General features: G+C 59.6%; 1 protein-coding gene across 1 annotated transcript; it reads left to right on the top strand.

Moving 5' to 3' along the window:
- Positions 1 to 5,629: 5,629 nt before the first annotated feature.
- PTCH2 (patched 2) lies at positions 5,630 to 26,536 on the top strand. The gene is given in 34 exon segments (XM_030455623.1): positions 5,630 to 5,707; positions 5,968 to 6,160; positions 16,129 to 16,230; positions 16,233 to 16,317; positions 16,441 to 16,510; positions 16,746 to 16,837; positions 18,588 to 18,783; positions 18,884 to 19,005; positions 19,325 to 19,344; positions 19,347 to 19,471; positions 19,699 to 19,830; positions 19,910 to 20,065; positions 20,182 to 20,274; positions 20,363 to 20,488; positions 20,606 to 20,724; positions 20,854 to 21,259; positions 21,343 to 21,655; positions 21,890 to 22,032; positions 22,121 to 22,154; positions 22,157 to 22,207; positions 22,210 to 22,299; positions 22,967 to 22,981; positions 22,984 to 23,054; positions 23,056 to 23,184; positions 23,186 to 23,267; positions 23,793 to 23,929; positions 24,071 to 24,213; positions 24,476 to 24,575; positions 24,987 to 25,020; positions 25,023 to 25,069; positions 25,071 to 25,167; positions 25,170 to 25,235; positions 25,393 to 25,787; positions 25,891 to 26,536. Coding segments are annotated over 33 exon segments (3,879 nt in total). The 5' UTR covers positions 5,630 to 5,644; the 3' UTR covers positions 25,620 to 25,787; positions 25,891 to 26,536.
- Positions 26,537 to 26,910: the final 374 nt, after the last annotated feature.

Raw genomic sequence — 26,910 nt, 5'->3', positions numbered from 1 at the left:
GCCTTTGGGAAAGTACCATGGGGCATAGGGATCCCCATGGATCCCTATGCATGGATCCCTATCATCACCACTGTGTTGGTGCACAACAGTTGCTGAGCATGGCAAATGGCATCATGAGGTGCCTCCATGCGCTGCCTTTTCCCCACTCCCTGTGCCTCTGTGCCACTTCATCTGTCCACCCTCAGTCCCCAGTGCTGTCCTCAGCACTGGCACATCCCCAGCTGCTCCTGAGCCCGGGGTATGTGGATGGGGAGAGGCTGGTGGAGAAGGGTGGGGAGTTGTGGGGGGGCTCAGGAGAATCTGAGACATCCAGGACACCCAGGAGGTCCCCATCTACCTTCTGGGGAAAATGCTGTGCAGATGCAGCCACAGCCTGACCTTTCCCAGCAGCAATCACCCACCCTCCCCACAGCAAATCGCTCCCAACTTCGTGCTGGCAGTGGGTGAGGTTTGCCCAGGGCCTGGCGAGCGCCACGGTGGCTGCTAAACGGGTGTTATGGTGGGATTTAGGGACTTTTCTGCTGGGTAATTGATTTGCCCAGGCAGTAAAAGATCAAGGCAGGAGCTCAGACGGTGGCTCCCAGCATCTGCCCACCAAGCAGGCCAGGGCACAAGTGGCTTGGGGCATGGCTGGGACCAGTGGTCCCTGATACCACGGTGCATGGCATGGGGACTGTGGCCCCACTGTCATGGGGTGAGTGCTGTAGTTATGTCCAGAAGCCCCCTTGCAGCTCGCCCCCCCTTCCCTGCATCCTCACATCCCCCTCCCCAGCCCACCACAAAACAGCCCCCAAAGGAGACAAAAGGGGCTGTTTGGGGACCTGCCACCTGCTAGTCCCCATCCTACAATACCGCAGTAAAGAGGCACCAAACAAAGGCCTTAAAATCCTAAAGGGGCCCATTCATTAGGGTGACAAAGGGGGAAAGAACTACATTATCATAATTAATCCCGGTGCTGGCGGTGGGTGGCAGGGCCCTCTGTCTTCCAAGGTGGTGTGGGGACGGCCGGTGTCACCACGTCCACACGCTATTGTGCGCCGTGGCCTTGCGGGGCTTAGGCAGTTTTTAAGCTCTGTAAACACCACGGGACCCCCCCACGGCTGCCAGGGATGTGGTCCCCCCCCTCGGCTCCTCCCCAGCCTTGTCTGTTTGTCCTCTTTCTGTAGTGCCCCCCAATATCCCAGGGCTGGGATGGGTCCATCCATGCTCCCTTGGTGCACATGCCTTCAAGACTGCTGGGGACAGAGAAGGGGCCTGGACCCCTGGGTCCTGCTTGGTGATGGTGGGCTGAGGGCTCGCTGGACATGCGCCCTGTGCCATGTCCCATGGAGAATTACCCCAGGTGGCATGTGGCAACCCCTCTTCTCCCCCCCCCCAAGGCTTTCCCTGGCCTCAGAGGTGGGGCTTCCCTGCTATCTCAGCCCACCTAGGGGGGCCAGGTTGACTCTGAGAGACACCAGCCTCTCCTCCTCCTCCCCCTTCAGCCTCTTCCTCTTGAGGACATGCATGGAAACTGAGGCACAGTGTGGCACACAGAGATGCACAGGTCTTATAAGGGATGTTAGTGCCTCATCTCTAATTCTCTGTGGTGGATGCTGCCTCCCTTCTGCATCCTTTGGGATGCAACATCCCTTTGGGACATTCTTTTGGAACACAGCATCCCTCAGGGCACAGCATCCCTTTAAAGGGACTTGGTATCCCTTAGAGACATGGCATCCCTCGGGACACAGTGGGTGTGAGTTGGGGCTGGGGCAGCCTGATACTACCCATCCATTCGAGGGGGGGCCCGTCCTGTACCTCCTTCTCTTTGGCCACCCTGATGGGGTCCCAGCTCTGGTTGCTTCAGAGCCCTGGGGTCCCTGGGAGCCTGGGCCTGGCTTGGGGCCGCAGCCACTCAGGCTGTGCTGGCGCTTGGGAGAGAACCATCTGGTTTCCAACTAACAAACGCCCGGCGCTGGCTCCCGGCAGAAGAGTTGCTGCTGCAGTGGTGGCTGTTTACAGCATGCCGAGGCTCTGGCATGTCCCTGCCAAGTCCCCTCTGCTTTTCCCCTTGGCCGCAGGGCTCTGGGGCTGCATCGTGGCTATGCAAAGCCTGGTCCACACCCCAGCCCCTTGCCTGGAGGATGCTTCTGCCAGCCGAGGCCCTTGTCCTGGGCTGTTCGTCCCCAAGGAGTGCCCGCTGTGGGGTGTCTGCTGCCTGCAGGGATTTTCCCATTCCCTTTGCTCGATGCAGTGGGATGTGCAGTATGGGGACAGGACACAGGGTGGGTTTCCCAGCCACACCATCCCCTCTCTGGGTGTGTTGGCTGTGGCCTCCCATCAGGGTTCCCACCATGTCCTGCTGGCTCACCCTGCAGCAGGGGTGAGGGGCAAGGGTGGGCAGGAACCCTGGGTGGCCCTGGCATGGGGGCGAAGCTCCAGGCCCCCTCCTCACACCCGTGGCTCTCACAGCCACCGGTGCCGCAGAGACACTGCACAGGGCGGGGGCTGCGCAGAGCCATTTGCCTTTAATTGAATTTATTTGTTACAACCCCAAACAATGTAAAGCAGGCTTCTCCCAGGCTCCAGCTGCCTGCCTGCCCATTAAAATACCATCTAGAACAGCAAATCCCCCCTCCCGCCTTGATATAAAACAGCCGGTCAGCAAGAAGAAGCAAGCAAAGTCTCCCTGCACACAAGCCCATCCCTGGCTCCCCATCCTGCTCCCACAAGGCTGGTGGCCTCCAAGTCCCGTCCCGGGTGGCTGCAGGGACACCCAAAGCCCCCAGCTCAGAGTAGATGCACTGTCCAGAAACTCATTGATGTGTAGTCAGGGCAAGGCAGGCTGAGCCCTGTCCTGCCCACAGGCACTTTCCAGTCGGGTTTTCAATCCCTGTTGGCGTGGCAAGATCTGGGTCTGTCACTGGAGTTGTCACTCCCCCTGCAAAGCTTAGAGTCCCCAAAGCAGCCACCCTCCTACCAAGCCCTACGCCCTCTTGCTTGGGGCACAAACAAGCCACCCTGCTGTGATGGTGCCACACAGGTCTAGGGGGGGCACCGGTTCCTGGGGACCACAGAGGCAGCTGGTGGGTTGTATGGTGCATGGCAGGCAGGGCTGCCAGGGATGGTCCTGCCTCAATGTGTCCTGCATGGTGCCCCTGTGGCACAGGAGCCCAGTGCTGGTGTGGGTGAGCCATAATGGCATCAAGGGAAGATGGTCCTGCAGCACCAGAAACCCAGGACCCAGTGAAACCCTTGGTGCCCTGGGATGGGGCAAATCCCAGGCCCTAGCAGACACCCAGCAGGTCTGCATTGACTATCCCATTACCTTTCCAAGGACATTGGTGCCATTTCCCTCCTTGCAGGGCATTGATGGGAGAGCCTCAGGTGGAAACCAATGGACAGATTGGGAGCGGGTAGAGAATGTGGGTCAGGGGAACTAGTGATGCTGGAGAGGACGATGACAACTCATTTTTTTAAAATGAAATTCATAAAAAGCAGCAGCTGCCCAGTGGTAGTGCAGGTCCACCAAGGAAGAGGAATGATGATGGAGCTGTTAATAGCAATCAGGCAGCAGAAGTGCTGAATAGCCATTTCCCTTCTGTATTTGGGGACATGCCAGATGCTACAGGCCTATCACTGGATGGGGGAGAAACCCTTTATGTGCCACGAAGGCCCAGGAGAGCTCAGAGGCAGTGCATTGGGCTGGCAGGGGCTGTGGCTGGGGGACATGGAGGAGCTGCCCCAGGAACTCTATTTATTTGGTTTTCCCCCATTTTTGGCCAGTAGGGAGACACCAGGATGAGCATCACCATCAGTGCTCCAGGGGACTGGGATGGGTGGTGAGGATGCAGATGGGGTAGGTGCTGAGTTTACTGAACCCCTTGGGTGCCCTCAGTATCTCCTTGGGAGTCTGGTCTTGGAGGCATCAGCACCAGGTCCATCCAATAAAGACTTGAGAGGAGTGTAAAATGTGCAGAGAAATTATCCTGATTACCCCAGATTTGTTAGTGGCATTTACCCCTTTGCCATCGCCCTGCCCTCTTGGTGAGGGCTCTCTGCCTCCGTGCCTCTGTCCCTGGGGTGTTGGGCTTGGCTCCCCATGGCAGGGAATGGGGCAGGACTTGTGAGCACATCTAGAAAGAGTGAGGTGTTCCTGACCCCCCCCTGAGGCCATATCTTGCCCTTTGGGAGGGCAACTGGCTCTGGGGGTCAGGGGACACCCTGGTCTGGGAGGGCTAATGGGACAGTTTCTTCTTGGGAAAAGGCCCAGGGGCAGGGAGGTATACATGGTTCTTTAGGGGAGGACACCTGGACCTCAAAGAGGGGGTGTCTTCTGGTGGCTATAGGGGTGACACACAGCCTCTAGAAGGGCGTGGTCTATCCCTTGGGATTGGAGGGGCTACCCAGCCTTTGGGGGTGGACATAGCAGGAGGATATCGAGCCCTTAGGAGGGCTGCTTGTCCCTTGGGAAGTGGTTATGGGAAGATGCCTGGCTGTAGAGAGGATACCTGGCCCTTGGGGTGGCTATGGGGGATCTGCTGAGCACTCAGGGAGCGGGAGGGTTGTGGGGAATGCCTGGACCAAGGAGGGTAGATACAGGGGGATGCCCATCCACTGAGAAAGGCCACAGGGGCACACCCTGTCCTTGGGATGCCCTTGAGGGAGTTATACATCCCTTGGGGCAGCTCCAAGGGTCTGCTTACCTTTGCAGTGTGGCTGTGGGACAAGGATGGTAATTCCTGGGGGTCACTGTGGGGGGGGGTCGGTATGCCCTGCTTGTGAGATGCCCTTCCTGGGGAGACAGCTGGGGAGGGGAGGGAGGAGGGAGTCTGCATGCCTTTGGAGATGGTGGTTATAGGGGAATGCCCATCCGTGGAGCTGGCTATGGACTACTTGCCCTTGAGGGCGTCTTTAGGGGGATGCCTATTCTTGGTGATATCTATAGGGGGTCTACCTACCATTGAGGAGGGGATGGTTACAGTGTGATGCCCATCCTTGGGGTAGCTACTGGGGGAATGTCCTGCTTGCAGGATGCCGATTCTTGGGGGGACAGCTATGGTGGGGTGCCTTCCCCTTGGGGGAGAGGGGCTGGCTACAGGGGAGTGCCCACCTCTCAGGGTTTGCTGTGAGGGATGCCCACCCCGCGGGGGTGCTTGTGGGATTGTCCACCCCGGTGTTGGGTGCTGCTGTCGGAGGGCTGTCTGTGGGGGGCTGCCTGTCCCGGGGCGGAGCGGGGAGGGTGGAAGTGGGGGGGGGGGGGGGGCTGCCGTTGCCTGCAGGCGGGGCGGACCGGACCGGGCCGCCCCCGGTGCCGCCGCCGCGCTCCCCCCCGCGGCGGGGCAGTGTGGTGCGGGGGGCGGGGGGCGGGGTGGGGGTGCCGCCGTGTGTGGCCGCCGGCGGCGGGCGCGCCGTTGCCTGGCAGCAGCGGTGGGCGCTGCCGCGGCGGCGGCGGCCAATGGGAGCGGCGGCGGCGGCGCGGCCCCGGCGCCCCCCGCCCCCGCCTCCCCTTTAGAGGCGCGGCGGGCGGCCGGCGGCACAGAGCCCTCCGCACCGGCAGCGGGACCGCGCCGATACCGGCAGCACCGGCCCCGCCGCGCGCATGGGGGCCGCCGCGCTCGGCCCCACATAACGGGGGGTGCCCAGCTCCGCCAGCCGCCCCGCCATGCCGGCCGAGCCCCCCCGCTCCCCGCCGCTCCGCGCCGCCCGCCGCAAGCCGCTGCCTGAGGTAAGGAGCGATCATCGCCCGCTCCCGCCAGGGAGCTGCGGGCCTGGGGCGGGGGGGTGGGAGCTCAGGAGGCGCGGACCAGCCTGGGGGCGGGTACCCCCGTCTCCCACGCTTTCTCCGCCGGCTGGGGAACCCCCGGCATCGGGGGTGACGGTGGGGTCCTGCTCCACGGCCCACGGGTCCGCTCTGCCGCGGGATCCCTCCTCAGCTCGGGCAGGGGCTTTCCTGCCTCCCAGTCTGATCCTCACCTTCTCCCCCAGGGCAGGGCCGTCGGCCAACGGGCCCCGCTGTGGCTGCGGGCCCGGTTTCAGGCGCTACTCTTCGCCCTGGGCTGCCGGATCCAGCGGCACTGCGGGAAGGTGCTTTTCGTGGGGCTGCTGGTGTTCGGGGCGCTGGCCGTGGGGCTGCGGGTGGCCTCCATCGAGACCGACATCGAGCACCTCTGGGTGGAAGGTAAGCGCGGCCACTGGGGTCACAGCCGCTCGTGGGACCGGTCCCGCTGCTGGCCGCCGCTTTGTCCCCCCGCGAGGTGCGGAGGTGCGGGGCCGGCCCGAAGGCAGGTGACAGCGCGGGAGCGGGGGGGGGAGGAGGATGCCGCTGGGGTTCCTGTGTGTTGGGTCTTTGGTGCCCGAGGGCCGAGGTTCCGTCTGCTCGGGCTGCGTCTTGCGTGATTGCGCGGTACTGAGTGGCAGAGGGACCCCCACGCCGGTCCCCCCGGGTCCCCGCGCCGAAGTGAGGACACGTGTGGCGGGGATGGTGTTTAGCGCCGTATCTCCACGCGTGAGCCTCCGCTTTCTCGTCCCGTCCCGTCTTGCCTCCAGGCCCGTTACCCGAGGGAAGAGACCCCGGGGGTGGTCGCAGCCCCGTACCGGGGTTAGAGCTGGTGCCGCGGGGTTGCTGGTCCCGGCTCGGGGCCCCTGCCCGGCGGGGACGTAGCAGCGGGCAGGGTCAGGCAGGAGCAAATCTCCTTTTCCGAGTGGAAGCGGCTGATCCCCCTCCTTTGTTATTAATAACTCCACCGTGGATTTTTCTCTCCCCTCTCCCTGTAGCTCTGTTCCCTAGCGCTGAGTCTCAACTTTCCCTGAGTCTCATTCCCACTTTGGGGGTTCCGGGGAGGCAGCACCCCACATCACACCTCCCCCCTCCCCCACATGCCCTGGCTGGGGGGGGGTCTCCCAGCCTGGGGTCCCCGGCAGGGTGCTGTGCAGGGGCAGATGTTGCTCAGCGGAGGGGTGTCAGCCATCTTTGTGCGGGAGCGCTGCCTCCTCCCCCACGCCCCGCTCCCTGTGTGGTCCTCAGCTACTCTTGGATTTGGTTCAACAATAGAAGCAACTTTGCTCTCCCACCCCCTTTTTTTTTTTTTTTATTTAAAAAAAAAAAAAAAAAAGGCCCTGCACTCCCTCGCTGCTTGCACACAGATGCATGCACGCACCCCTGCCCAGGAATGCCCAGCTCTCCCACCTGCTCCCCACTCCTGAGGGGTGTTTGTCCCCCCCAGATATCGTCTCCATCACCCCTTTCCTCTTCTACACGTAGCAGAGAAATCCAGTGATACCTCCTGGTCCGGCCGGCGCCTGAGCAGTGCCTGCAAGAGGAGGGATGTGCTCCCTCCTTGGTTCCCTTACTCTGGGTCATGGTTCTGGCTCTACTGGATTTTTACTGTGCTTTTGGGATTGAAAGGAGTTGGTGTTTCATGCAACTGAGTTCAGAGCCAGGGAAGTGGCTGTGGTTGTTCCTGCTGGGGAGGGGAATGGGACTTGCAGCACATTAGGATGGAGAACAGGATGGGGAAGGGGCCAAGCCTGGGGATGGCTGGAAGTGCCCAGAAGCCCAGCTTTCCATGCACACACGCTCCGTGCCCCACCGTGGTTCCCTGCTCCAGTGAGTACAGCTGGGAGGCACTGTGGCTGCTGTTGGGGGATATTTCCCTAACACTGCGGTGTGGCTGTGATGTGGGTGCCGGGGGCCTTTCCAAGGAACTGGCTTTTTCACACAACCAGGGCATTTTCTTTGGTGTCAGGAGCTGGATTTTTTATTTATTTCCCCCGTCATGTTCCCCCCCACGATGAAATGCTGCTGACCTGGACTGTCCTGCCTCTTCCCAGGTGATGGATGGTCTGGGGTCTGCACACAGTTTTGGCTTTGAATCTGCAGTGCCCGGGGTGGGCATGGTGTGCAATGTGTTCAGGGCACCTTTTTGGCCTTCCTGGGAGAGCTCTTCCATAGAGAGTGTGCACTTGGGGCAGACCCTCTGTGCCTTGCTCCTGGGTGGCACAGTTCCAGTGCACTTAAGAAGGCTTTCTCTGGATGTTGGCACTACCTGTGACCACCAAGGATGATGTGGCCAGCATGGCTTTAGTCCTGTGAGTCCTGGGCAGGAATGTGTGAAAGGTTTGCAGCAGCTCTTTCAGTCTTTTGTGTCAGCTGTGGGGCTGCCTCCCTTCCCCATAACCATCCATGTGTCCTTGCCTCTCCTCTGGTTTCTGATTTTGCATTTTCTGGTGAGATCAAAGCATTGCCAGGTGTCGTTGGCTGTACCCAGCCCTCCATGCTCTCTGGACCCCATCCTGGTGTGGGGATCTGCATTGCTGGAGGGCAGGAGGGCCTGGGCTGCCCCTGGAGAGCAGGATGTGGTTTTTCAGACTGTGTGGTTGGAACCTGAGCACTTTAAGCTGCTTCTGGATTCTCTCAGCCACTGCTTTCTCCTGTGCCTGGGTGTGTGGCAGGGTGGCTCGTGTGTGTGTCCCTCTACAGCAAGCCTGGTATCCTCATGCCTGGTCAAGGCAGAGCAGCCCTCACCCTTATGCTGCCAAATCTGGGTGCTCTCACCAGTCTGCCCGCAAAGCCTAGGGATCTTCGGGGTGCTGGGAGGACCCTGGCTCCTGTCTTCCCTGCCTGTGTGTGTGGGGGGATGCTTTCAGCAGTATGGTCCATTCCAGCCCTGAGGCAGCCCCATGGGGTTAATGTTTAAGGGGCTTGGTATGGGTATGGGGAGTCCTGATCCCATTATCCTAGGCTGGTAGCTCCCAGATGATCCCCCAACTCAGAATCAATGGGGTTGAGGCTCCTGAGGAGCCTCTGATGACCCCTGAAGCTGGTCTGTGCCTGCTCACTCACTCCTTCCTAGCCAGACTGAGGGATGTGCATTGGTAATGCTCCAAGCCAAACCACCTCACCCAGGTGAGGTCCCAACCCCACAGGAGCAGAGCCTGACACTGTGCCAGGCTGTCCTTGCCAAAGGCTGAGCTCAGCCCTTCAGGAGCTTGGGTCCCGATGGGTGCTGCTGGGCAGAGGAGGGAAGGGAACCGCTTCCCATGGGGGGCACTGTGCTGCTGAGGAATAGGTGGGCAGCTCTGCTTTACCCTCCATGGCTGGGGTCAGTGTTGGGGCTGTGCTGGTTGCAGATCCCCCTGGGGCTTGGCTGCAACCCCGCCCACCGTGGGAAAGCGAAGGGTCCCATTCAGGCTGGTGTCTCCCTGGCTGGGACCTGACTGGGGAATGCTGGTGGTGCAGTGGGGTTATGCCTGCTCCGTGTCCCTTTTTGGGAGATGGAGAGAAGCCATGTCACCCCATAAATTGGACTCGACTGTGGAAATGTTCAATTAGGCTTCTCCGAAGCAATTAGCCACTCAGAGGCTTTGAAACCCCGGCTAGCGGCGAGTGTTGAGTTACCTCTGGACACCTGGCAGCTGTTCCCGGCTCTCCCAGGGCGTCTGTAGGGCCAAGGGGCCGGGGCAGCGAGCTCCAGGCAGGCAGAGTCCTTCGTGGTGAATGGGTCTGCCTGATTTATAGCACCGAGGGCTGGTTCAAAGGAAGGCCGGGTTAATTCCTAACCGGAACAGCCCAGCGCCCCGCGCAGCCATTGCACTCTCAAAGAGCTGTGGAGTCTCTCTGGAGAACACCCCAATACCCCCCTGGGAGGGGTCAGAGACACCCTAAATATGCCAGTGGGATTAAATGGAATGCGTGGTATGGAGGTAAAAGGAATTTGCTGCCTTGTTTCCAGTTTGGGACATGAAGCTGAGACACCCCCCGACCCTGTTGGCAGTACTTTTTGTCCTTCCTTGACCTCTGCAATAGGACTTGGCACAGGGTCTCCTCTTCTCAGTGCCCAGGGCAGGTCTGGGGTGCAGCCCAGAGTCTTCTGCTACAGCAGGCCATCAGGAGATGTGACCCCATCTGGCTCCACTTCTGCTGTGAGAGGGGCATCAGGGGTGGAAAAGCCACAACAAAAAGATGGGGGTTGAGAGCCTTTCCCTCTGTGTGTCCCCCCTTCCCAGACCCTGTCCCCACTTTACCTGATGGGACCCACAGCAGGTATGGGGCAGCAGTCCTGGGGGGAGCAGGGTGCTGTGGACATTCCTGGGTGGGCACAGGGAGCAGTGGGTGGTCTCATCGCTGTGGTGGGTGAGTTTCATAGGGTGAGACATCAGTGGGCTGAGAAAGGAGCAGGTGAAGCTAAGGTGCAGGGCTGGGAGGCTGCATGGGGCTGGTGCCAGCAACATGGGGGGCTCTGGTGGCAGCTTGTCCTGAGGGTGGGAGCATCGAGGTGCCCACCAGGATCTGGCCTGAGCCAGCCTCTCATCCGAGAGCCCAGACTGCCACGTCCCCACACGGTCCCCAGACAGGTATCCTGTGGGGACAGGGTCCCTGCTCTTTTAGGGTGTGGTGGCACAGGTATCACCATGGGGAGGGAAGGGACTGTTCTGGGGAACCTCTTGTCTGTCCTGCTGGGATTTGTCCTTGGGGACCCTGCAAACCAAACCTCTCTGTTTGCAGGGTCTGGGTGTCCTTGTGAACCCATCCTCCGGGCCTTGGGCTAGTGAGGAGCAGCTGAGGCGTTGGGACTGTGGGGTGCTGAGGTCCCCATTACCCAAAAAATATGTCTGTCTGGCTCTGTCCTCTGCTCCAAAGCACCTTCCCCTTCACGGCCCTGGCTGGCTCTGAAAAGACTTCTCTTCTTGAGGGGGAGGTTCACCCAGCAGCCCCCTGCCTGCCCGAAGATGGGGCGTAGGCAGTTCGCCTTTATTTATTTATCTTTGGGAGGCAAGCGTGAAACCTCTTGCTTTTCCTTTTCCCTTCCTTGACAGCTCAGTTGGCTTTTTTGGACTGGAAAATTTTGCTAATTAACCCAAAAAGACTGGGAGACTTTTTACAGATGGCTGTGGCTTGTCTAGCACTATCTATTCTGCTTTGCTTTTCAACTTGTATATAATTTTTTTTTTTCAATTCCTAGAGAGTTGTGTTTTTCTGTTTTTGGGGGGTGTGTGTCTTTTTGTTGTTTGGGGGGTTTTTTTTTTTGTTTTGGATTTTTTTGTGTGTGTGTTTTGTTTTGTTTTTTTTTAACTTAGACATATCCATGGACTTAGAGAGGGGACTCTTTTTCTCTGTTTTAAATGTTATTTGGCGGCTGGGAGGGGGCAGCGCCAGGGCCCAAGAAGAGGGTTTTATTATCTGCCTCTCCCTCGGGCCTGGAAAAGTGGTCTGAGTTCAAAAAATTCATTTCTTGCCTGAATGAAGCCAGCAATGTGGAAAAATTTCACCATTCAGAGGGGGATGAATGTATGTTTCAACCACACATTAAGTGACATTAGCAAGCAGTGGAGTGCCTAATGTGGCCATTTTTCACAGCAGCCAACAGAGGGGGTGATTAGCATAATTAGTACAGGCAGCCCTATACATATGGAAATGGCAAATGCCTAAATGCCAACACCAGTGGAAATTTATGTCAATGCTGACAGGAGTCTTAGCGATGAATAGTTCCCAACTGAATCCCCTCTCCCCCTTTTTTTTTATCCCCCCCTCTTTTTCGGGGGTCGCGCTGTCCCCTCGGTGCCGTCTGGGGCGGTGCGAGCTCCCGGCTGCCCCCCTCCCCGCGCTGGGAACCACTGCCCTGCGATTTGGGGTAATAAAGACATTAATTTAGCTTCGCCTTTAAACAAAAGGGTTTGGCCGAGGCCGGCGGCTGGGGAGCTGGCCCCAAACGGGCCCTTTCAGCCCCTCCGCCGCTGGCTTTTTGAAGGCATCATCCCCCTCTTCTGCTGCCCTTCTTGACTTAGCCGGGTGGTGGGAGCCCCTTTGGTGGGGCTGGGTTTGGTCAGGGACAGCAGTGAGCCCCCCTTCATCCCTCAGCACTGTTGGGGACACCCATTTGCCACCCACCTACCCCCTCTTTTTCTGGGGCCAGCCCCACGCTGTGGGGTAAATGGGGCCATGAGGACGTGTTTTGACAGGACGGGGCTGCAGGGCTTTTGGCGAGGCCGGCGGTAGCGGCCGGGACAGGTAAAAATGGCTCTTTCAGCGTGCCCTGGGCGAGACTTCCTCCGGAGCAGCATGGGTCCTTTCACTGCCTCCCTAATCCAGCTAATCCGCCCCACAACACTTTGAAGGTGGCCTCCGGCTTGCACGCCGCTCGGCACGGGGAAGCGGACGGCCAAGGGATGCTTGGGGCGGTGCCTTGGGACCCCATCCCGCCAGGATGCAGGATGGTGCACGGGGTGTGGAATGGTGCCGGCATCTCCCCGAAGCTCCTGGGGGCCTGAAGCAGGCAGGGGTGGGCATGTCTGATGGTGGGATGCACTCAGTTTCTGCTGTTGGGATGGCTCAAAAGGCTGGTGCTGGTGTTTGCCCAGTTGTGGAAGCGAGGGTCCCCATGGGGATGGCTTTTCTCAGGGGATCCGAGTGTGACCTTTGTCCTCTCCCAGCTGTGGACTTGAACAGGAGTTTCTAGCCCTGACACTGGGATGTTGTGCTGTGGAAAGGGGGCTGCTCCCAGGAGACCCCTCCCTTACTATACCCCAGCTCATACCTTGCTGGGAGTAGGGCTGGTGTGGGGTCAGCATCCTCCTGGCTCTGGGGTTTGCTGGCCTTGGGACAGGGCTGCAGTATCCCTGTGTAGTAGCAGAATTGGAACTTTCCATGTTTGTCACCACATCTCATAGCCATATTATCCCTGACAGAGGACAGGGCCTGATTTTTGGAGGCCATGTGAGGACATGAAACCCAGGTGTGCTCCCTGCCTGCCCCCACCCCCCCCCATCCCAGTTGGATCACCCAAGTGGTGGTGTCAGCTCAGTGTTGGTTGTGCCTAGACCCTACCTGCAAAGTGGTGGCACTGCTCTTGACCATCACCTCCACCTACTGGGCAGGTTGGACACAGAGGGGTACCTGCAACAGTGTGTATCTCTTTGTTGGACACCACTGCCTCTCCACAGACCCCAGCACCTCCCATTGGCCCTCCTTGTCTCCAGCCCCTTTGCCCTTGCCAGGCAGGGATGACTTTGGTGTGGGGCTGGCAGCCAACCCAGTGCCCTCCTGAGTGCCCCCAGGCGTGCTGCCCCAGCACACAGCCTGCTGCCCCCCCACTCATGGGGCTTGGGGACAAGGGCCCTGTAGGGCTTGCCCACTCCTGCCCTGGGCGGCACAGTGGGATGTTCCCTGCCTCATGGAAGCCTGAGGGATATGAGCCTTGAACCAGGGGAGCTGCAGCTGCAGTGGGGACAGCATGGGCTCTTCTGACCCCAGACCTTCTGAATTGAGTCAGGGGGTGCTGGCAACCCCTGGGGGGGGATGTGGGGTCAGACCCCTTGTGTCAGATGCCTTCCTGAGCAGGGGGGGGCTACATGGGGGAGCTGAGGCTCTGTCCTGGCTGGGAGGAGGAGCAGCTCCTTTGGAGGAAAGTTGCTGGAGGGAGGTGGGTGGGCTGGCTGGCTCTGGGCAGGAGGTGCTGTGGTCCAGTACCCACCAGAATGGGTGAGGGTGAGCCTGGTTGTAGTGCTGTGGCCATGGGGTCCTGTGCCAGGAGGGTTTTGGGGAGCGGTGGCCCTGGAGGGGGTGGCTCAGGCAGGGTGGCCGGGAAGGGGCAGGGAGGCTCCCGCCCTGCTCTGTAATTTTGTGGCGGATGCTGTAATTAGGGGGAGGGCTCCCCCGGCGTGGCTTGTGGGTGGGAGCAGCCATACACACAGCTGCCCTTACTGCTAAGGACCCTCCCTGACACCCACACCATCTGTCCTTGGGCACGTGGCAGCTTACTCCGCACCCTGATAAATTTGGGATGTGGGTGCCAGTGGGTCCCATCCTCTCTCTGGCCCATGCTGTTGTGTTCTGCACTCTGTGAAATCCTTGGGCAATGGTAACCCAAAAGCAGTTCCCACCCCAGGGAGGATCCTTGTGCCAAGGCCAGGCCCTGCTGTAGGTTCTGGGGGGCATGGAGTCCATGGAGGGTGAAGCTAGCCTCGCCAGGGAGCAGAGGAGGCTGTTAATAAGCAGGGACCGGGGCGCCTGATTGAAACCAGAGGCCTTTGCATGAAAAAGGCCAAGGGCTCCCTTTTTAATTGGAATAAATAATAATAATAATAATAATATTAATAATAATTTTAAAAAATAATTTACATACAGTTCCTCAATAACATGCTCATTGTTGGTTTGGGGGCACCCCTGAGCCCTCTCCAGGCCAGGGGGCTGCGTGCAGTGTGGGGCGTCTCACCCCATCATGGGCCGGCCGGCGGGCGCACACCCGTTTGAAAGTGTCCTTGGCAGCCCTGTGTGTGCTGCCTTGTCTTTTCATGTTGCCTCTTTGGTTAATTAGGGTGTTGGAATTTGAGGCTTCCTCACGGCCTTTGAAGCTTGCTGACGGCTCACAGTGCCCTGTCCAAATTAACACTAATTACAAGGGACGGGGTTTTTATTTCCTCTCTTTTTTTTTCTTTCACCCCTTTAATTTTTTTTGAAGGGTGGGGGGCTTCCTCCCCCATGCCCTGCAGATGTGTGGCTCCTCCCATGGGCTTGGGTGCAGAGTGGAGATGCTTGCAGGCGCACAGCAGGATGTGTCCCCTGGGAGCGGTCGGCCCATGCTGGGCCACCCCAGCATCGTTTGTGTCCTCACCGCCTCACCCAGGTTCAGCGTGGGTGGCATGGCTGAGATCAGAGCAGCTTTGAGCACACCTCCTGTCCAACCTCCCAGGCCCTGCTGGGAAGAGGATGGCTTCCTCCCCCACCCCCATGACACCCACCCTTCCTGTGCCCTTGTCCCCTTGCCCTGGGTGCCGCTGTCCCCTCTGACACACACACACACAAAGGCTGTGGCCATGTCCCACCCCCCTTCCCAGCCCTGGCACAACCTCCATCCCAACTGGCATCTGATGGACACCAGCTGCTCCCTGGCCCAGCCAGGAACAATAAGGATGCTTCCCCCTCCCCGTTCCCAAAAAGCAAGAGGAAAAAAAAAGAAAAGAAAAACAACAGAAAAAAAACACCAACCCATCCAACCCATATAATAAGTCATTAAAAAGGAAGATTCTGCTCCTTATTTGTGGTCTCTCTCCGGCCTCCTCGGTGCTGGCGAGGGGCCAGGCCCCCCCGGGGCCCCTGCCTCTTGCTGAGGGAGTTGTCCCTGTGTGGATGAATCCTGACACCTCCCCCCTTCCCCAGTACCCGGAGCTGGGCAGAAGCCGGTCTAACCCCACCAGCAGCACTGCCTCAGGATGTGCCCTGATGCCAGGCACCTCTGGGCATCCCTGGAGGGTGGCACTAGGGTAGGGATCTGCATGCAGCATCCCCCCTTCAGGGCAGGGGGCTTGGAGCAGGACAGCCATGTCTTGTGCTTAGAGGTGTCAGAATCAGCCTCCCACCCCCCTCTATGCTGTGTCATCCCACTTTGCTGTGCCAGGAGGAATAGGACTCCTTTGCTTGAAGGGGGTGGTTGTCCCTGGGATGCTGCTCTGCCGTGTGAAAGGGTTTGAACACAGCCCCAGCCATGCTTCTGGGGGACAGATTGCTCTTCCACACCAAATTGGCTGCAAATTAAGTCAGTGGCTTCTCCCACACAGCTTGGAGCTTTCTCACTGCCCTTGAGAATGGATCCTAGAGCCTCAGTTGGAGGACAGTTGTCCTGTTGAACTCACCTAACCCCTGCCCCAAACCTCTCCTGGGTCATTTGTGGGGTTTTCGGGGTGCCCTCTATAGCAATCCTATGGCTTAAATGCTTCCTGCCTCAGGGAGCAGGTGGGCAGGGACAGGGTGGGATGTCTCCACTTTTAATTTCCTGCTTTGGGGTCCAGTTGTGTTGGACATCCGTGGCATCCACTGCAGCACACGGGTGGGAGTGGGAAAGATGCATCCCCTCTGCTTTTCCAGCTGAGTGTCCACGAGTTTTTCCAAGGAAAGCAAAAAAACCTGTCCACTCCAGGGCTGGAAATATTCATGTCAGTGAGAAGGGGATGTCTCGTCTGGCATGAGCTGGGCTGCTCCTTTTTGAGTCCCCTGGGTGTGAGTGCCCAGAGGATGCAGCAGTTGGGGAACCTGTGGTGAGAAGGCCCCCTGGGTTAACACAGCAACAATGCTGCGGGTCCAAGGACAAGTTGGTGGGATGGGGGCTCTGCCAGGCTTGGCACTGACAGGGCACTTTGCGGATTCCTCTGCAGTGGGCAGCCGGGTGAGCCAGGAGCTGCGATACACCAAGGAGAAGCTGGGCGAGGAGTCGGTCTACACCTCGCAAATGTTGATCCAGACCCCGAAGCGGGATGGGAGAACATCCTGACGCAGGAGGCCCTGCAGCTCCACCTCGAGGCGGCCTTGGCCGCCAGCAAAGTCCAAGTCTCGCTGTACGGAAAGTGAGTCCGGCTCCAGATGGGGGGGCACAGGGACCCTCTCCACGTCCAGCTAGTCCCCCACACCCCTTGTCGTGTCCCCCGTGTGATGATGCCCATCCTCAGCTCCTCCTTCTGCCTTTCCAGGTCGTGGGATTTGAATAAGATCTGCTACAAGTCAGGTGTCCCCATCATTGAGAACGGCATGATCGAGAGGGTGAGTGCTGGGCATGGTGGGCCCCAGGCAGCCCCACACGGGGGATCAATCCCTCAAGAGTTGGCAGTGGATGTGCTGTGGTGGATTTGCCAGCCCCAGGTGCTGCGAGGACACTGCCAGCTTGCCAGCTTTGTGTGTGGGAGTGCAAGTTTGGGCAGCCTAGAGGGCTGGGAAGGGGGGAGCAGGGGGAACATGATTCATCCCTGCTGACCCCTCACATCTCCCCCTCCCACAGATGATAGAGAAGCTGTTCCCCTGTGTGATCCTGACGCCGCTGGACTGCTTCTGGGAAGGCGCCAAGCTTCAGGGAGGCTCAGCCTACCTCCCGTGAGTTGGGGGGATGTCCCCAGGGTAGGGAGCAGCGGGTGGGAGCAGAGGCTGAAGGGCTGCCGAGGGGCTGGGTTTGACCTCCCAATGCAGCTTGGCCCTCCTCCCCATGCTCCCTTGGTGCTGCTGCTGCACAGCCACAGAATGGTCCCACCACTTGGTTAACCCCCCCAGGGCCAGGTCTCTGTCCTCACCAACCTGCTCGCTCCTCCTACAGGGCTTTGTGGGTGCCAGAGTGGTGAGGAGGCTCAATGCTCCTGAGCTGCATCCAGGGACACTGAGGGTGCAGAGTCCCCAGGAGGGGTGGCAGGTGACTCCCGGCCAGCTCCCCGCACTGCGGTGGTGGGGCTGGGGAACCCAGGCAGGGCGGGGGAGCCCCCCCCAACATTCCTTCTGTTTACGCGTGTGTTTGTCCGGGAGAGCCGGGGCGGCTTGTGCATTGTCAGCAAACGAAGCCCCGCGCTTTCTCATGCTAATGCTGCTCTGAAAGCTGCCCCTTGCCAAACAGATGAAATAGTGGCCTTATTCAGGCTGCTGCCGGACTGGAGGAGGGGGGGAAGGGGCCGCAGCATCCCCAGCCAGGACTGGGGACAGGCTTTACCCCCAAATCCTCCAGTTCTACCCATCCTAGCCTGGGGACCAGCCAGGAGCAGGAGCAAGTGGGGCTGGGATGGCCCTGCCGAGCAGGATGCTGCTGGTGGCATCACCAGGGTGGGCACCGTCCTGGTGCTGGGATATGTGACAGGCAGGGTGGCACCCACAACAGCGGTGGGACCCATCTCTTCTTTCAAGCGGTTGAGTGGGAGCCCGGGCGGGCACCCCGGCTGAGTGCCCACCAGCCCATGGGACTCATTCGTCCCCCTTTTTAACGCCGAGGGGTGAGCGGGGCGGGAGCTGGGAGAACAAAGAGCAGCAATCTATGGAAAGACAAAAGGATTTGCCCTGGCTCAGTGAAGCAAGCGAAAGCAGATAAAAGGCGCTCTCTTTGGAAGCAGCAGCAGCTCCGGTTGGTATGTGGGAATCTCGAGCGGCCGGCTCCGGCCCAGCCAGCCTTCATGAATTATTAGGCTGTGTTTCTTCTCCCCAGAGCCCACACTCGCTCGGGGCTTTTTCTTCCCCTCTTTGGAGCACTGGGCTGGGTTATTGGCTTTTTTGTGTGTCCTTTCTGTCTCAAAAAAGAAGCCGAGTGAGGCTGGGAGCTGGCCCACAGCACAGCAGGCTGGGATGGAGGGAGCAGAGCATCTGCAGGCAGTGGAAAAAACCCTTTTCCTAGGTACCCAAGTCCCATGGTGTCCTGCTGTACCTCCAAGGACCTGGTCCGTACCAAGGTCCCAGCACCGTACCCAGAACCTCTTCTGATCTCCAAAACCTCCAGCTTGGGGAGGATGCCGGGAGCCCTCTCTTGCCTGCTCCCCTCTATCAAGATGTTAGCCTGCGGGCAGTAATCAGCCTGACTGCTCGCACAAAGCGGGGCCAGGCAGTGGGGCCAGCTCCCCCCGCTTTGTCCCAGCCTAACAGGATCAGGCACGCTACTTGACTCGGGGCATGGCCCACTGCACTGTGCAGGGCACGGGGGATGCTGCAGGCGGCCCCAGGAGGGGGTAGGGGATGCGCTTGGAATTGATGCTGCGCCTCTGCATCCTCACACCCTGCCTTTGAGGGCACCCTCAGCACCCATGGGATAGGAAGGTGGTGGTACTGCATGTGGATTTCAGCATCCCCCATCAGCCTGGTGCTGTTCTCCTCTCAGGGGCCGCCCAGATATCCAGTGGAGCAACCTGGACCCTCTGCAGCTGATGGAAGAGTTGGGGCAGTTCACATCCCTGGAAGGCTTCAAAGAGCTGCTGGATAAAGCAGAGGTAGGGCAGGCTTACATGGAGAGGCCCTGCCTAGATCCCTGGGACCCCCAGTGCCCCCCCAGCGCTCCCAACAAGCAGAGCCAGCAGGTAGGTCATAGTCCATGGGGACTGGGAAGGGTGCTGGGGCTTGGTGCTCTCCCATCTGCCCACATCTCTCACATCCCCCACATCTCTCCTCCACCTACAGAGTCCTGACATCCCAGCCGAGCTCTCGGGAGGCTGCCATGGCTTCTCCAGGAAGTTCATGCGCTGGCAGGAAGAGCTTATTTTAGGCGGCACAACCAAAGACTCCCAGGGCAAGCTGCTACGGTGAGAGCTGGTGTGGTGTGGATGTACTCAGGGATGGTTTGGGACAGGATCCCTTTATCCTCATCCTCTATTCACGGGAACCTGTCCTGACTGCAAGAGGACTGCAGGGCTGTCTGGAGGGGTTGTGAGGCTGGCAAGTTTATGGGCCTTAGCAGGAGCTTTGGAGCAAGGGGTGGGACCAGCAGCACGATACCTGAATTCTCTCCTGCATGTCTGTGATGGGGCTGGGAGTGGACCCATTGGGGTGTGGGGGGTGGACCCATTCCTGCATCCTGGGGCACTGCAGCCGTTTCCAGCAAGGTGCATGCCTGTCCCCCAGTGCCGAGGCCCTGCAGACCATGTCCTCCTCATGAGTCCCCGGCAGCTCTTTGAGCACTTCAAGGATGACTATGAGATCCATGACATCAGCTGGAGTGAAGAGAAGGCAGGCGCCATCCTGGAGGCCTGGCAGAGGAAATTTGTGGAGGTAGGCACCAGGAACAGCCCCATGTGGGGCTGGGCAGGGGTGAGCCTGTGTGTGGCATCCCCCCTGCACCCCAGGACAGGTGCCACCAGTCCTGGCACCACTTTTTTGTGGTCCAGTGGGTCCGTGGGGACCCTCAGTGGTGATGTTGATGCCTTGGGTGGCTCTAGGGGGGATATACTCAAGAGTGGGAGGGTCCTGACTTCTCTAATCGGGTGCACTTCTGGCAGCTGGCACAGGACTCCATCCCACCCAACTCCACCCAGAGTGTCCACGCTTTCTCCACCACCACACTTAATGACATCATGAAGTCTTTCTCTGACGTCAGTGCCATCCGGGTGGCTGGGGGCTACCTCCTCATGGTGCGTGTACCCCCTCTCTATGTGCCCTGCTGTCCTTCCCTTCCCCCCCTGTCCCCACTAACCTGCTCTGCTCTTCCAGCTGGCCTACGCCTGTGTCACCATGCTGCGGTGGGACTGCTCCAAGTCTCAAGGGGCTGTGGGCCTGGCTGGGGTCCTGCTTGTGGCTCTCTCCGTGGCCTCTGGCCTGGGGCTTTGCTCGCTGCTGGGCATCTCCTTCAATGCAGCCACCACCCAGGTATGTGCTGGGGGAGGATGCTGCAGGGCTGGTGTGACTGTGGGGGCTGCAGGGTGGCTGAATCCCCTCCTGGGCAGTGGTATGTCTCACCACTGACACAAGCTGGTCTGCACCAGGTCCTGCCCTTCCTGGCCCTTGGCATTGGTGTGGATGACATGTTCCTCTTGGCTCACGCCTTCACTGAGACGAGCCAACACATCCCCTTCAAGGTGAGCACTAAGCCCTCCCAAGGGGCTGCCCAGTTCCCTCCTGCTTCCCTGTGGTTTCCCTTATCACCCCCTCATTCTGTCCCCAAAGGAGAGGATGGGCGAGTGCCTGAAGCGCACGGGGACCAGCGTGGCTCTCACCTCTGTCAGCAACATGATCGCCTTCTTCATGGCAGCCCTGGTGCCCATCCCTGCCCTGCGTGCCTTCTCCCTCCAGGTTTGGTTGTGGTCCAGCTCCAGGGGGGGGAGCGGTAGGGGGGTTTCTGGAGACCCTTTCTGGGGTGGGTGGGAAGGAGTGACCAGACTCAGCTCTGACATGTTCTCCTGCCCATAGGCTGCAGTGGTTGTAGTGTTCAACTTTGCCATGGTGCTATTTGTCTTTCCTGCCATCCTGAGCCTGGACCTGCATCGCCGGGAGAAACGCCGGCTTGACATCCTCTGCTGCTTCTACAGGTACCAGAGCTGGGCTGGCCAGGAAGGGGCTGACCCTGCAGGTCCCCCCAGAAGCATGGGGTGGCTCTGCTCCTTTTCCTCACCATTCTCTCCTCTTTCTCCCTCTTCTCCTTTCCTTTCTTCCTTCAGCCCTTGCTCCTCACGAGTCATCCAAATCCAACCTCAGGAGCTCGCTGATGCCAATGACAACCATGCCTGCCACCCTTCCCCTTATGGACACCCTGGTGTGGCCACCAGTACCCAGATCACCACCACTGTGCAAGCCTTCACTCGGTGTGACCCTTCAGGCCACCACATTGTCACCGTCCTGCCACCCACCTCCCAGGTGTGCACCTCGCCTGCCGTCCTCCTTCCCCCCACTGACCCCCTGGGCTCGCAAGTCTTCACCCCATCCAGCTCCACCCGGGACCTGCTGGCCCAGCTGGATGAGGCCAAGGGTGGGCGGGAATGTGTCCCCTTGCCCTTCTGCCGCTGGAGCCTCGCTGACTTCGCCCGGGAGAAGTACGCCCCACTCCTCCTGCAGACTCGTACCAAGGTGAGGTCAAGATGTTCCCTGAGGTGCCACCCAAGGTGGGTGTGTGGTGTGGGACCCTGTCTGACCCCTGTCTGTCCCCACAGGCAGTGGTGGCAGTGCTGTTCCTGGCACTCTTGGGGCTGAGCCTCTATGGCACCACCATGGTGCACGATGGGCTTTACCTGACGGACATCGTGCCACGGGACACCAAGGCGCACGCTTTCATCTCAGCCCAGTTCAAGTACTTCTCCTTCTACAACATGTTCATCGTCACCAAGGGTGGTTTCCACTACCCAGGTGCCCAAGCTGCCCTTCTCAGCCTGCATCAGGCCTTCAGCACCGTCAAGTACGTGGTGCGGGAAGGCAACCAAGACCTGCCCAAGATGTGGCTCCATTACTTCCAGGACTGGCTGCGAGGTGAGGGACATTCCTCTTCTCCATGCCCTCCCAAACCTGCACCCACCATGCTGGCCTGGCAGTGCCTTCTGTGGCACCTGGGGAGGGTGGTCCCATGGTGTCCCCAAGCAATGCCAAGCTGAGCTGGGGTTTCTGTATGCCTGTCCTGCTGGCACCATGCTCCCCAAGGCACATGGGGTGCCATGCAGGGTGGTGTGCCCCAAGGGATGCTCACTCCTCACGCTGCATCTCCAGGGCTCCAGGCCACCTTCGACAGGGACTGGCAGGCTGGGCGCATCACCCACGACAGCTACCGCAATGGCTCTGAGGATGGGGCGCTGGCCTACAAGCTCCTGATCCAGACTGGCAACAAGAAGGAGCCCTTCAACTTCAATCAGGTGCGTGGGGACATGACTGGGGTGACTGGGCTGGGACAATGCTGTGACCACTACCTTGCTCATGCCCACTCCTACTCTCTCCCCATAGTTAACCACACGGCGGCTTGTGGATGAGAATGGCATCATCCCCCTGACACCTTCTACATCTGCCTGACGGTTTGGGCCAGCAATGACCCCTGGGCTTCGCCGCCTCTCAGGCCAACTTCTACCCTCCACCGCCTGAGTGGATCCACGACAAGTATGACACCACGGGCGAGAACCTGCGAAGTGAGTGAGCGTGGTGGGCTTCCTGCAACTCTCTCCTGTCCTCTGACACCCCCTGCAGAGGCCCCTGCTCTCTGCACCTTTCCTGCCTCACAAGCACCCCTCAGAAGAGAAACCCCCCGCATCCCTCATCCCATCAGCATCCTCTGGTAGAGAAACTTCCCTGTATCCATGTGGCCCGCACTTGTCTCCCTGCACCCCACACCCTGAACAACCTGCTTGCTCTCCCTGCTGCAGCAACACCCCCATGCTTCAACCCACAAGCATCTCACTGCAAAGAAGCCCCTTACTCAATTCCCCATCTGTCCTACAAGCATTTCTGGAACAGGTTGCCCAGGGAAGTTGTGGCTGCCCTATCCCTGGAAGTGTTTAAGGCCAGGTTGGACGGGGCCTTGAGTGACCTGGTCTAGTGCAAGGTGTCCCTGCTCATGCAGAGAGGTTGAAACTAGATGATCTTTAAGATCCCTTCCAACTGAAACCGTTCTATGAGTCTGTGATTCCCCCTGCTCTCCTGGTGATCCTTACTCACTAAGCATCCCACCAGGCAGAAGAACCCTCTTCCTTCCCTTGCTCCCTTGTGGGCTGTCCCGGTTGGGTCTGGTGTGGCTTGGTGGTTTGCCAGGCCCCCTACCCTCGATACTTGCCGGTAGTAGTCTCCTCTCCTCCCCAGTCCCAGCAGCGCAGCCGTGGAGTTTGCACAGTTCCCTTTACTACCCTGAGTGGGCTGCGTCCCCACGGCGGACTTTGTGGAGGCATTGAGAGCGTGAGCGGCCCATCTGCCGGGAGGCCTAGCCCAAGCGCCCAGGGGTGCTGAGCTAGCCCAGTGGCTACCCCTTCCTCTTCTGGGACAGTACATTGGCCTGCCGCCACTGGTTCCTGCTGGCCATCAAGCATCCTGCTCGCCTGCACCTTCCTTGTCTGTTCCTTGTTTGCTTGCTTCAATCCCCTGTGGACGCGGGCCGGCCATCATCGTGAGTATCGCATCGCCCATAGGCATGGGGACAAGGGGTTGAGCAGCTGTGCCTGCAGCTGTTGCCATCCTGAGTGGTGGGTGGGTGTCCCTGGGTACCTGCTTCATGGGGGATCGGAGCGATGGGGTGGCCAGCATCACCATGGTTGGAAGAGACACCCATACAGAGGTGGCAGTGGGGTGGGGAACACCTGTATAGAGGATCGGGGGCATTGTTTGTGCAGGGGGACAAGGGTCTGAGGATATCCATTCAGAGGAGTAGGGGGGCGAACACCCATATGGAGGTGGCAGCAGGTGGCAGCCCATATGGAGGGATCAGAGATACGCAGAGGGGACATCCATTGCAGAGGAGGCTGGAGGGCTACCTCCAGTAGATGGGACAGAGGGATGCCTGAATAGAGGGGGGAAAGACAATTAGGGTGAGGCTGCTGCTGGTATGGAGGGACAGGTAGGATCAGGCATGCCAGGCAGAGACATAGGGCAACAGCTGGGGAGAGCCACCCCTCACATGCCCACTGCCCCCCAGGTCTCCATCTTGGCCATGAGGCAGTGGAGCTGTTTGGCATCATGGGACTGATGGGCATCAAGCTGAGCGCCATTCCCGTGGTCATCCTCATCGCCTCAGTGGGCATTGGTGTGGAGTTCACTGTTCATGTGGCTCTGGTGAGTGCAGGCAGACCCCTGCCCATCAACGGGGCACCACAATTCCCACTGCCCAGCACCCTGACCTCCATGGCCCTCTGCTGGCCACATCATGGGTGGCACACAGGGATGAGCTCTGTGTGACATCTCCACTCTATGCAGGGCTTCCTGACAGCTGCAGGGAGCCGGAATGTGCGCTCAGCTGCAGCACTGGAGCACACCTTTGCCCCTGTCATGGATGGTGCTGTCTCCACCCTCCTGGGTGTCCTCATGTTGGCCGGCTCTGAGTTTGACTTCATCATGAGGTGAGTGATGGAGCATGGTAAACTGTCTGCTTGCTGACCCCTAAAAGCTTTGCAGTGGAGGCTGGTGAGCATGGCAGCCCCCCTGAGTGGCAGTGGGGATGTGGAGCAGCTGGTGAGGATGTGTCTTGCTGGACTACCCCATTTTGCATGGAGGAGGGGGAGACATGAGGGGCTGGGGTGTGTGGTGTGAGAAACCATCGTTTGTGGTGGCACAGGGTACATAGTGGTTGTCTCTGCTTAACCCTCTGCCTGTTCCCCACAGGTACTTCTTTGCAGTGCTCACCATCCTGACACTGCTGGGGCTGCTGAGATGGGCTGGTGCTGCTGCCTGTCTACTCTCCGTCATTGGGCCACCTCCTGAGGTATTGAGGCCCCCTCCCCACCATCACTGACCCTATAACCCACCTCTCTTCACCCCCATTGCCCTTCACCCTAATGCTACCTACCCCCTATACTCATCCTTGCCTTCCCAATCCCAACCTCACCTGGCATCGCACCTAGCCCACGCTCACCTTGTACTGTCCCTTCTTAACCCCACCCTTTGCCTGCCTCATATCAAATTTGCCCTAATACCTGCATGACCCACACCTGCCTCACCCCACAATGGACTCCCCCCATCACTCCCTGACCTATTTGACCCTGGTTTTTCTTCACCTCCTTACCCCATCCAGTCCTCACCCCATCCTCCTATCACCCCATACTCCCTGCCCACCCTCCCTGTTCCTCCGTCCCTCCATGTTCCCAGACCCTCTGACACTGTCCCTCTCTTCCAGGCATGCCCAGTGGATAATGGCCCCGTCTGCCCTCCCTGGAGTCGGTGCCCCCTCCAATGGGCCCTGGGGGGCTGTATGTCCGGGCGTGCCCCAGCCTGGCCTGCCACCTTCCCCGACCCCTCGGACACAGAGGTCTACACAGAGAATGTGGGCCCAGGCAGTCCTCAGGGACCATTCATCGTGCCCCTGCCCCAGCACACATCCTGCTGGAGGCTGGCAAGGACCCCAGCTTCCCCCGCATCACCGTGAGTGCCTCTGCCTACTGTGGTCCATGGCATCCTCTGTGGGAGGGTCACAGATTAGAGCCAGGAGATGGGGACTTGTGGGTCCCCTGTGACCCTGGCAGGGTTGCCAGGGGGATTCTTAGCATGGCTGGACCCCTCACATGTCATTTACTTCCCACCAGGTGCTGAACCCTACAAGGACAGCCCCGAGGTCAGGGGAAGAAGGAAGCCCTTGCCCACAGCCTGCACCCCCCTGCCCTTCGGGGAGCCATGCCCCACACCGCCCCAAGACTATCCACAGCCCTGCCCACCAGGTGCTCGGCCACCCCCTGCTGCAGCCATGCCCGCCTATAGCACCCACTGCAGGTCCCATTGGCAGCTATGCTACTTCACAGCCACGCATCGGTGACAGTGGCCCTGCACCCACACTGCCTGGCTCCTACCCCAGCTTTGGTCCGAGGCTTCACCAGCAGCGAGCGGACAGCCTGGAGAGCCCAGCGTGCCCAGTGCTTGTGGCACCTGGTGCCAACACTTGAGATGCAGAAATGGGACACCGCGGGGCAGGTGCTCGCGCTAGGTGAGCTTGGAAACAGAGGCACCTACCCCAGGGCATGTGCAGAAAGGGCATGGGGTGGCTTTGGAAGGACCCAGCTGACGCTCCTGTTATCTTCTCCCTGCAGGTTGCCAGCTTGTGAGCAAAGCATCTCCCCAGTGCCCTGTGGGCTTCAGGAGGATGCAGAGTGGGGTCGCCCGTGTCGTGCTGCTAATCGCCAGAGCGGCGATGCTCCCGGTCTCAACCGAGGAGGACTGGGCCCCTGTGCCCCCACGAAGGACTTGGCAGGGCAGGCTGGCACTTCTATGCAAGCTGTGTGCAGGCCACGCTGTGCCAGCATGCCCCCTGCCCGGGGCTGTGCCAATGGTGCCACATCCCCTGCCCAAGTTTGGGTTACCCTACCATGGGCTTGTTGCTCCCCCCTTCCCAGAAATGGAAGCACTAACCCCCCTCTGTTTCTGGAGCTACTGGCAAGGCAGGCTTGGTGCCCTGCCAGCCTCCTCCCCAATGTGGGGTCACTGCCTGCTCCCCATCACCTCCTTCTGGGACCCCCACCCGGGCCACAAGCTGGGTGCCCCAACAAGTTGCCTGGGTGCCCCCCATCCCGATAAAGGGGGCAGCCCCAGAGCCAGCCATGCCCTAGGTTGCTGTGGAGCAAAGGCCTGGGATGGGCACCCCCCCACACCTTTATTTATGCAAAGGGAAACTATCTATAGAGAGATATATATTTTTAAGCTTATTTTTAAAAGATTTATTCTCAGCCTATGGCCTCACCCGGCTGCCCAGGGTGCAGGCAGGGAGGGGCAGACCCTTTGCTGATGCAGGGCTGCCTGCTGGAGGCAGTGGGAGCCCAGGCAGGGGCACAGACCTGGTTCATGTCCCTGCTCTGCAGGGTGCTGAGTGGCCGTGGGCAGCTCACCCCTTTTTACATGCTGCTCTGTGCCTCAGCTTCACCGGCAAGCATGGGAGGGTTGGAGACAGGGGACATGCCTTGGAGCAGGAAGCCTGTTGTTCCTACTGCACAGGCAGGGTTTGGGGGGGGGATGTCCTTGGGTTGGTCCTTGCTGTGCCGAGACCCTGAGCTGTCCCATGGTGACAGCACCTCGTGCAGCGCTCGTGCTCTGCCCTGGTGACGCTGACGTGCGTG

The sequence above is a fragment of the Calypte anna genome, chromosome 8 (genome assembly GCF_003957555.1).
Source record: "Calypte anna isolate BGI_N300 chromosome 8, bCalAnn1_v1.p, whole genome shotgun sequence".
Classification (NCBI taxonomy): domain Eukaryota; kingdom Metazoa; phylum Chordata; class Aves; order Apodiformes; family Trochilidae; genus Calypte; species Calypte anna.
The sequence above is the reverse complement of the archived record's forward strand: the minus strand, read 5'-3'. Positions and strand labels throughout refer to the sequence as shown.